This window comes from Nestor notabilis, unplaced genomic scaffold (genome assembly GCF_000696875.1).
Source record: "Nestor notabilis isolate BGI_N333 unplaced genomic scaffold, ASM69687v1 scaffold24807, whole genome shotgun sequence".
Taxonomy (NCBI): Eukaryota; Metazoa; Chordata; class Aves; order Psittaciformes; family Psittacidae; genus Nestor; species Nestor notabilis.
The window spans coordinates 111,051-121,986 of record NW_009938281.1 but is presented as its reverse complement, the minus strand read 5'-3'; the positions used below and the strand labels follow the sequence as shown (position 1 = coordinate 121,986).

Here is a 10,936-nt window from a genome sequence, read left to right as displayed (position 1 = left end):
AATGCCGATGATTTATGATATTGATCAGAAATTCTTGGTTTTGTTACTTTTCAATGTTTAAAGGAAAAGACTTGCGGGGGGTGGGGTGGGGTGTGTGTGTGCAGGAATCAACTGTGCAAAACTTGCAGATAAAATCAAAATATTTTTGGGGAAAACTATGCAGGTATTTGTAGTTCTAAGTTCACAGTTTTTAGTTCCATGTCTGGAAGTTGGTGGTGGTTACTGCAGGTCTGAAGTAGCCAGAATTAGGGCTGTTTTCTTCAAATCTCTTTCAAAATACTTTCTTATTATGTCAGTCTACCACAACTTTCTTCTGAAAACTGAAGTATGCTTTTGTTCTTTAATCAAGGCTTTGCATTTGCATTTTTCCATCTCTGCTTAAAAGAATTAGAGGGAAACTAGTGAAACCATTGCTGTGTACATTAAATGAAGGCTGTAAACAGATTATGTAGTGTGTTATGCGTCATGAATAAAATTAGTAGACATTTTTGCTATTAAAATTTCTAAAATCCAATATAATTTAAAATAACTTGCTAATATTTGTTGCTGGGGACATTTCTCACTGAAATATAACATTTCTGGAAGCATTTTACTCTTGGTGTTTTATTCTCTTTTCTTAATTCAAGGCCAACTCCAGAGGAATTGCTGCATGACAGCTTGTTCAGTGAAGTATCCTCAGTATATCCTCTTTTCCAGAAACCTGCTGGTCTTTTCTCATCTTCTCCAAGATGTGCTAATTTAACACTTCCTGAAGACATAGGTCAATTATGTAAAGGTAAAAGCAGGTATTGTGATAAATGTCATTGCACGGGGAAGGAAAATAAAATGTATTCATGTTTTATTTTAATTTTTTTTTGGAGGGGAAACTATTAAATATTACACTACTACATTATTGTAATAAATTGTTTGATGGGCAGTGATATGGGCAAGCAAGTTTTGAGGGATATTTACAAGTCAAAGGAGGGTGTCTTGTTTTTGCACATCAATCTCAGGGAATAAACAGTTATCATTAGTATTCAAGTCCAGCTTGGACTGTTGTATTTTTGCCTTTGGAATTTGGACATGTGCATGTATAAGGGTTTGTTTTGTTAGTTTTTGGTTGGCTTTTTCCCCACCCCACCCCCCCAACTAAATTTTGCTGTAAATTGGTAAGAGGGTTCTGCTGGATCATAGCATGATTTTTGGAGGTATTGGAAATCCTTGTGGAAAAAGTCACATTCTAGAGTAAAAGACAACATTTCTAAGTTTAAAACTGCAGTATGCTGAAAAGTGTTACCACGCTGAAGTCCTCATTAACTTTTTCTGAATTCTTCAGAGTTTTCTGCTTGTTTAGAAACTGTCACAGTTTTGGGAGACTAAGATAGTGTTTGGGTTTAGGCTTTTTTGTTTGTGATGGTGGTTTTTTTATTTAAAGACACACAGGAAACAAAAGTCCACATTTCAGTGATTTTGTCTGATTGGTTCTATTTTCTGGCAGCAAGGCTAACTGCAGAAGTATTTGCTTTTTTCTGACTTCTGGCTATCTCCTCTTTCCGTAAATCTTCCTAAAGAGAACTTGCAATGGGAAGATCACTTTTCTGCTAACTTCACATTAAGGTCTAGGACCTTTAAAGCATAGTAATTTTATTTTTTTTTTCTCAACAGTATGTGTTTAGAGTGGTAGAAAGAAATACAGGCTGCCTAAAAAGCTGTAACTTGTTTTTGTGTGGTTTCTTCTAATAGATGAAGATAATGATTACCTAGCAGAAAGATCAATTGAAGAGGTTTATTACCTGTGGTGTTTGGCTGGAGGAGACTTGGAGAAAGAACTTGTCAACAAGGAAATCATTCGATCAAAGCCACCTGTCTGCACACTTCCCAAGTAAGGAAGGAGAAGCACTTTAAGGGAAAGAAGGATGGATGGAGAAGGCTAGTGATCTGAGAAAACATTCTGGTTTGGTTTTTAGTTTCAAGGCCTATATTTGTGAAAAAATATTGAAAATAACATTCTCGAACAGCAGGAAATCATGTCACTTCCCCTCTTACCCAATTCATAGCATTATTTGAGAGCCTTATATCTGTCACCTGCCTGCACTTCGTATTGTTTTCTGAAATCTGAAGAAATGTAGGTGAAGTGCAAAACACTGAAATGTAAGTCCCTAAATTTAGCACACTTTCCAATACCATTAAGTTTCAGTAAAAATGTCTCATTGTGCTTCAACAGTGTATTTGTAACTGTAATTTGATTCAGTAAATTCTGTAGCAAATTCTCACATTCTGAGTCCCTTTTGCAGAGCAGCAGAGGTGAATGGGCAACCCAATTATTCACCAGATTGGCTGATTACTTTTTTAAAAAATTTTAGGTTTATGACTTACATTTCTGTGACAGCATTTTAGTCGTTACTACCTTTATCTTACTGCTACATGTGTTGCTTTTTTATGCAGTATATTCATGTTTTAATCTTAGAAGTTGATCTTAATAAGCATAATTATGTGTCCATATAGATCAGTTTGCTGGTTCTGGGTTTTAAAAACACATGAAGTGAGTGTACAGACAAAATGGGGTAACTTGAAAAAAAAAAAGGTAGAGCTAGATTTTATATGATACTTGGTGACAGAATTAATGTGGATTTCAAGGGATTGTCTATTTCTGTACCCACAGGTGAATGCATGTCCTTTTCAATTATGAGTGGAAAATACTTTTTTCGTACTATCTACGTTGAAGATGAGGTGTTAATTTCAAAAGTACAATCTAACCCCATCTTCTAAGTGATGCTGAGAATGCTAGCTTAATTTCTGGAAATTAATTTCATGTGATCAGCTTTAAAAATACCACAAAACAGACAATTTGTGTGTGCTCTTTTGTATGCATTTGTATGCTTAGATAGACTGCAACAGGAAAGGTCCATGTCAGACTTTTGCTTGGGTTTTTTGTCATGCTGAGAAATGGCTTTCAGATGACAATAATGTTATATTTTTGCTTTTCACAGTAAATGGCAGTCCTGGTCTGTGCCAGGCCAATGAATAAAAGGGAATATTAATCCCTTAGCTCATTACTGTTCCTTTGTGTGCAAACCAAACTTATAGAAAACCTGAAATGTGCCTGTTTACTGCAAAAACTGTTTGAACAATTTAAGGCAATTGTACATACCCTTGATAGCAGTCTTCATGCCATGCAGAGTCAATACAGGATATTTCTGAGCACTGGTATTTTGTTTTAAAGAGGAAATTGATTGATGTAAAAATGTATTATTTTTTTCTAACTCAAGTCTTGTATTTTAAAATGACCTAATTTTCTTTTTTTTCTCCCTTTTGAAGCTTTTTATTAGAAGATGGTGAGAGCTTTGGGCAAGGACGAGATAGAAGTTCCCTCCTGGATGACACAACTGTGACTTTGTCTCTGTGCCAGCTCCGAAACGTAAGAAGAATATTGTGCACTTGTTCTTGTCTTCACTGTAGAAACATTTGTTTAAAGGGAATATGTAACAGCAGCTCCTACTGCTTTCCTTCAAATGACAGCGTTGTTGATTCTAAGAGAAGACCTCTTACTGTCTGAGTCAGATTCTGATTTATGTTAGTAGGTTGCTTTGTCTGCAAAAGCTTACTAAATATTATTTATCTCCTGTCCCTCCATCCCCTTCATGTGTCCCTTCCTTTCTCTATTTTTGTTACCTACTTTGTTCTGGTGAAGCCCAAATAGTTCTGTGGTACCTGATACTCTCCACTATTGCTAAATTAATTGGACAGTGTCATCTTGCATTCTTTAATTCCTCTCTGTAGGTGGCACACAAGAGCCAAACGAAAGATAAACTTGATTCAGTTACAGCTCCTGAAAGCCTTTGTACCAAGTTTCTAGTACTTAATTACTAATCTGAAATATATAGCTATTAAGCAACTAGTTCAAAAGATCACTTCAAACCATTTTGCCAGAATGCAGTAATAGAGTTTTCATCTTCAGTGGAAAAATCAACATAAGATAACTCATAATTTTTTGCATGATGTAATGATCAGTTGCAAGATTGACTGCATATATTACTGAAATGTGTTAATTGTTCATATCTCTGCACACGTAAAGCTTTACTGCTGTGGAATTAAAGATTTGTGCTGTGCTATTTGCAGCTTGCTTTTTATAGCAATGAGTGCGATTCTATCACAGTCATTTTATAAAGAGCTTTTCCATGTGATTACAGGGGTTAATACAGAAAGGAAGGTGACTCCTGAAGTCTTAATCTCTGCCATTGTTATCTTAATTTTAGTGTCAATGTGGCAAATACTGTGTAACCATAGTTCTTTGGTAGAACTTCGTATTACTTCACACAAATGCATGAAAACAGACCAAATAATTGGATTATTTTGTTGCTTGGTTGGTGGGATTTGGTGGGGGGACAAGCAGGGGAGGTTAAGAATATGCAACAGCTGTTTTGAACGTAGTATGCATTGCATCTCCTACTGTTGTTCCTACAAAAGGGATAGTTTAGGCTTTTTTAAAAACTTTTTAATCTGTAATTTTGAGTATCACTGCCTACTTCTATAAATGCAGCAACAAGTGAGTATATACTGAAGTTTGATTTTGGGGAAGATGCAAGCCTGAACCTTGCAGTGTTAGTTGAAATAAATTTTTGAACTTACGCATTTCTTCAAGCATGTTTTATAGAGGAGATCATAATACTTATGATCAAGAGGATAAGAATTGAATGAACTGAGAATGAACCGTACTGTCAATCCCAGGAGGCACAGGCAGTGTACCATATGACTTTAAGTTAGGGGTTGAACTGCAAAACAGAACACTGCAGGGAAGATGATATTAAACATTAATTTTGATTCATCAAAGATATCTTCAGGCAAAAGTCCATGTATGTTTGTCTGTTTACCTTTGCAGAGAGTGTCTATATTTCTGTGCAGCTTTCAGGTGCTGAGAGGAACTCAAATTTGAGTAACTCCTGAACTGATTAAAAATATAAAACCAACTTGTTCAGCTGATTTGCAGCTACTTGGATAGGAAGTCCATGTAGAAAAATGAGGAAAAGAAAAAGAACTATATAACAGAATTGAACTTTCCATTTAACTATCCATTTAATCCATGGCTCATAGAAATATGTTTTGTCTGTAAGCAAGTTTATGAATGAGATGAGTGTTATCTTCAGGCAGAACAACTTCCATCACCTCAAAAAGCCTTTATTAGCAAAAGTTTATAGTGTTCAAGGCTGTATGTTTCTTTGCTGATGGAGGAGTGAGCTAATGCTTAGGTCTCAAGGCAAGCTAGGAAGTTTGGCAAATAAATTGCTAATTGTTCTTTATTCCACTAAATATTTCCACTTGAATTCCAGGCAGCTTTCTGATAATAAATTATTTTTATTCTTCATTTCAGAGACTGAAAGATGTTGGTGGGGAAGCATTTTATCCATTGCTTGAGGATGAGTAAGTTTGTGTGTAAGTTTGTACATATATAAGGGCCCGAATTTTGAATTACTACTTTTATCTGAGTGGCACACTGCACAGCTAGACGCAACTGTCTTCCAAAAGCAAACTTAACATGTAGTTGTTTGGCTTTTATACTCAAGGACTGATAAACACTGTACTGGTGGACTTACGGCCCTGATACCAAACTGAGGATCCTAGCCCATTTCTCTGGTCTGGAAATCAACTGTTTGTGCTGAATATTCGAAAGTATCCATTTAAACTTGTTTATGACTCAGAAATGCATCACAGGATATTGATTTTTTTATCGTGATTTGTATTTCTTGCTGTTCACTGCTACTATCCTCTTGTTTCAGACAGTCAACTTTACCTCATTCAAGTAGTAGTAATGAGCTGTCTGCAGCTGCTAGTCTTCCTCTCATCATCCGGGAGAGGGACACAGAATACCAGCTAAATAGAATTGTCCTGTTTGACAGGCTGTTGAAGGTATGTAACCTTTCTGATGCTGGATAATTAGATTTGATCTGTTAATTTGAGGATTTTTAAAGGAGCAAGTAGTTGAAAAAGGGAGCAGAGATCAAGAGACCACAGTGGGAAAGGACATGAATGCATTAATGAGAAGGAATGGGTATTTTAACATCAAACAGTAGTCCTCCATCTAGGCCTTCCAGTTAGGAATTAAATTAACTTGTACAACTGCCATTCTCTGTTTAGGCTGACAGCATTTGAACTCTGGGGGAAAGACTATCCCCCAAACTGGGGATTTGAACTGGGATTTGAATTGTTTCAATTACTTGGTAACTTTTTTGTTTTGTTTTGTTTTGCTGTTAATTTCTTCCCTTTAAAGGCCTACCCATATAAGAAAAACCAAATTTGGAAAGAAGCCAGGGTTGACATCCCTCCTCTTCTGAGAGGCATAACCTGGGCTGCCCTGTTGGGTGTTGAGGTAAGGGTAATGGGAGGGCATTTGCAGAAGTTCCAGTACTTACTGAGGATGGAATGGGATAAGAATGGCATTTGAAAGGGAAAATGGAATGGATTTGAAGATTTATCAGGTAGAATTACTGTAATTTCAAACAAAATGAGTCATGAAATTGTGTGAATTAAGACGATGTTCGGACTTGCTTTTTGTTTCTTAATATTATTTGATTTCAGAGAATGTATGCAAACTTGACTGCCTTTAATTTTGATTATGGGATGGAAAAATACGACTTACAGAGTCAAATTTTACTAGCTTGTTTAAATACAATTGGTTATTGACAGGTTTTTTTCTTTTTTTTTGATTTTTAATATTTTTGACAAATGCAGTCAGCAATAGTTGGGCAAACCAGGATGAAACGTATCAAATGTATTTTTCTCACCAATGCACTTTCTCCAAAGACTAGAGAATAAATAGATGTAACCCTCTTGGACAAAGGACTAGAAAGGAATATCCCAGAAATTACAGCTCCTCACAGAGGTTGCTTGACTACCCAGCTCTTGCATCTACCCTGCTTGCAATTTGCACTAGTGCAGCAAAGAGGTTCTCATAGATAACACATCCAGGTTATTCAGGATATTTAGCTTCGGAGGTGATCTGCTGAGTGCTATATAATATGACAAAAAAAAAAAAAACCTGTAAAGGTAAATAGCAGTTATTGCTCAGGGTTGTGACATGTGTCTTGGGAGATGAGACAGTCCTCATGTTTCATAAGCTTACCATCTGTACAATGCAGATAATATTTCCCTGTCCCATAATATTAAGATGAACTTGTCAGCATGCCTGTCTTGGGATTCATGCAAGGACAGGCTACGTAAAATTAGTGTATATTGGATGTGTATAGCTGGATTTGGTGCCTTTACAGAGATGTTGCTGAAAGCCACTTCCTAGTGTCTTAGATAAGCATTGAATTTAAATTGAAGAGCATCTTTTAACTTCAAAATGGAAAACTGTAACAAGTATACAACGTTCTGCATAAGCAACTGAAAATCATTGAAGATCATACTGAGGAGGTCATAAAAAGGTTTGTATGTCCTGATAACAGAATAAAGATGCCTTTGTTTAAAATTCGGCTGTCAGAATTTTCTGTATTTAGGGAATATTTTTCAGGGGGAAAAAAAAAAAAAAGACCTAACAAAAACAGTCAACTTCTGTATGTCAGTGTGTACATTGTCATATGCATTTATTCTTCTTCCACATTTAGGGTGCCATACAAGCGAAATATGATGCCATTGATAAAGACACACCGATTCCTACAGATAGACAAGTAAGACTTCTGCTATTATCAAATAATGTCACTTGAAGTAATGCAAAGATCTTTTCCACGAGCCACAGATGTTTGCCTATTACAACAGATACGGCTGATAGTACTAAAATGGTTCCCTCTGTCCTCTAACCTTATTCATACTGTTGCAAGAATCTTGCAAAACAGAGAGGAATGGGTAGTTCAACTCAAGTTATAATATGTGGAAAGCTGAATTCTCTTTTACTTCAGGATCACTGTTTCTGTAACAGCAACAGAGTGTAGTGAACAATATGTACTGCTAAGTCCTGGTTTTAGCAAATGTTTGTTGTGCGTGTTGGACCTTATACCAGATAGTGCTGAGTACCCTGAGATCCTGTAAGGTGAGCTGTACTTCACAGAAATAGGTTCTTGAGCAGTTTGGTTCTCCAGGAAGTCTTGCCAGACATAAAAAGACATTACAAGCAACAGCTGTTCCTTTTGGCTGGGTGAAGAAAAATTTTACATCAAATTGGGTACAACATTCTGAGAACTCTGATTTGATAATCCTTTAGAGCAAAGGGATCGTAGCACCTGAAATGAGTCCAAAAGTTGGGTCAGGAAAAAAAACTATAGCTGTAATCTGCGTTCTGCCTTTTTCAAGGCATTTTAGAAACATGAATCTGGAAAAATAAAAAAAAAAAAAAATCTTTTTAATCTTGGACAGTGCCATTAGAGTCCCCTGTCCTCTTTCAGTTTTGATTTTGAGTGTGATAGAGGAAGCCAGTTGTGTTTATGATGGTGGTCTGACCTACATTCTTTGGCTCACTTCCACCTCTAGTGTTGCAAGATTCTTGTATTACTACCCACTTAGCCTGATTTCTCTTTATATTATATGCTTGGTTGTGATGCAGATTGAAGTTGATATTCCTCGTTGCCATCAGTATGATGAATTGCTGTCATCACCAGAGGGTCATGCGAAGTTTAGACGTGTATTGAAGGCCTGGGTCGTTTCCCATCCTGATTTGGTGTACTGGCAAGGTCAGATAATTAACTGGAAAGCTATGACTGACTTAAAAATACCTCCACCTTTTTCCCTACCCCCAATGTAAGCTTTCTTTTGAGCACTTTCCTTTCTGTTTCTTTTGAAGACAGAATCTGTGGGTTATTACAAATTTAGATCCTAATGATTTCTATTTAATTTGTAATGAAAAATCGCCTCATTCTTTCTTTTTTTCTTTGTTTCAGTCACTTAAACAAAAAGTCTGTTGCTTATTGTTCAGCTTTAAGGTAAAACTGCTGAAGTTACTGAGCAAGTTCTTGGGATGGTAAATTGCATTTCTTGGAAGCATTGGCAGAATAATTAATTCAGCATTACAGTTCAACATCTTCTTTAATGCATTGATTTCATGGTTGTTTTCAGCTTTACATGTGAAACCTGATGATGCAGAATTATAATCCATATCAAGAATGCAAATTTATTTTGTGCATTGTTATAAATGAGCTCTTTATGCTGTTTCTTTGTGGCTCTTCTCTCTTTAGGTCTTGACTCTCTTTGTGCACCATTTCTGTACTTGAATTTTAACAATGAAGGTGAGTACCTTTCTCTGTTGCGGGTGTAGGGGAAGCATAATCTGTTATCTCTATCTAGTTGTAGACAGATATATGTGCACCCACTTATAGATGGAAGCTTTCTGTAGCTACAAAGGAATTTCAAGGTTCCTGTTGCCACAAGTCAAAAGAAACAGTTGAGTTTTTTGAAAAGTGTACGTGGGGAGCTACTCTTCAAGCAGGGGTTCAAACCCTGCATCTATTGAATACAATAACGAATACATAATTCATAATTGTTGAGTAGAATAATGAATATATAATAAAAAGCACAAATAACTTTGATTATAGAAAAACAAGAAATGCTTCTCTAGTAGGTGTCTTTTTCAGTGAAGGTGTAGTTCAACCTTGTTTAACGTGTGTGTAATGTCTAACCTAACTGTTAACCTCTCCAGACTAGCTTTATTCAGAAAAGCTGATGGTTGTTTTAAATGTCTAAAAGCTTATCAGACCACCTTTGGATATGTGGCCTTTATCATCTTAGAATGTGATTTGTTCAGAATAGGTTAGTCCAATCTTCTACTCTCTTGCACTTGGCTTTCTTTATGTAAGGCCTGTGTGTGGGAAAAGTAGTTTTTTAGGACAATGATTCCTATTACGGCCACTGTGCATACAGTCGTTTTTGGTGTATAGGTTGATTTAAGGATTTATGCTTACTACCTGCTCAATAATGAACTTCTAGGTATACTTACGTTTCTACCTCTGAAGTTGCATTTATTTTTCTAATTCTTTCAGCTCTAGCATATGCCTGCATGTCTGCTTTTATCCCCAAATATTTGTATAACTTCTTTTTGAAGGATAATTCTCATGTTATTCAAGGTAAGTCTGTCCCTTAATTTTTTTTATTTTTTTTTTTTTTAAGAGAAGTAGAATTATTTCTGGATTATAAATGTACTTTTTCAAGTGGTTGCAAAACTGGAACACAATTAGAATCACGCTGTAGAAATACCCACCTATTTATTTCAAAAGGTTTATTTTAGATAAGTAAGAACAACAGCTGTGCAAGAAAAATAGAATCAAAATAAGTGGGTAAAGATTAGGGAGGAGAAAAAAACCCAAATGCTCTGTGTAAGCTTTTTGAAAAGCCATTAATAGTTTAAAAAGTGATAATGAATGCTTTTAATTGAAAGCCATTAAAAGTATGTATTGAATACTGGGTTCCAGCATGGCTTCCTGTCCTGATATTTCTTTTAAAGAAATTCTTTTGTATATAACTTGTGAAAGTCCTCAACTTAGAAACAGTGTCTATAATTTTTTTTCTTCAAAAAACAACGTGAGATTAAGAACTGATCAACACCATATAGTTAGACATAAAAGCAGTTATGTACTGGATAATAGGGAGAGAGCTAACATAAGGAGAGAACACAGTGATTAAGGGAGACTGAGTATGAAGTGTTATGAACTGAATAAGTAAAATAACAGTTTGGAAAAACTATTCAGAACTTATTTGCATCTTTTTGTCTGTAAAGAAAGAGTGCTTGCTGGATAAAAAGGGGCAGTAAAGGTCTAAAGATGAACAGAGTAACTGTATTATATCAGATGCTCCTGTGGAGACAGCCTCTTTAGACTTCAAGACTAATAGCTTGATAAAGTCTTTTCTCAAAGGAGTATATTCTTTCATAAAATAATACTTTTGCTCTCTAAGAGTTCCCTGATGTTATCCCTAAGGGGCTTTTTAAAAATATGTATTAGCCAAAGTTAGAAATACAGGTCACTAGGATCCTGTGAAA

The 10,936-nt window shown here is 35.8% G+C and overlaps 1 protein-coding gene across 1 annotated transcript in view; it reads left to right on the top strand.

Annotated features, from left to right (window-relative positions):
• TBCK (TBC1 domain containing kinase) overlaps positions 1-10,936 on the top strand; it is a 65,986-nt gene that overhangs the window by 3,812 nt on the left and 51,238 nt on the right. The window contains exons 5-14 of the mRNA XM_010019248.1: positions 627-775; positions 1,723-1,861; positions 3,298-3,397; positions 5,348-5,397; positions 5,754-5,883; positions 6,245-6,343; positions 7,581-7,643; positions 8,513-8,639; positions 9,141-9,191; positions 9,942-10,025. Coding sequence (XP_010017550.1) covers positions 627-775; positions 1,723-1,861; positions 3,298-3,397; positions 5,348-5,397; positions 5,754-5,883; positions 6,245-6,343; positions 7,581-7,643; positions 8,513-8,639; positions 9,141-9,191; positions 9,942-10,025 — 992 coding nt within the window. The remainder of the gene's footprint in view (positions 1-626; positions 776-1,722; positions 1,862-3,297; positions 3,398-5,347; positions 5,398-5,753; positions 5,884-6,244; positions 6,344-7,580; positions 7,644-8,512; positions 8,640-9,140; positions 9,192-9,941; positions 10,026-10,936) is intronic.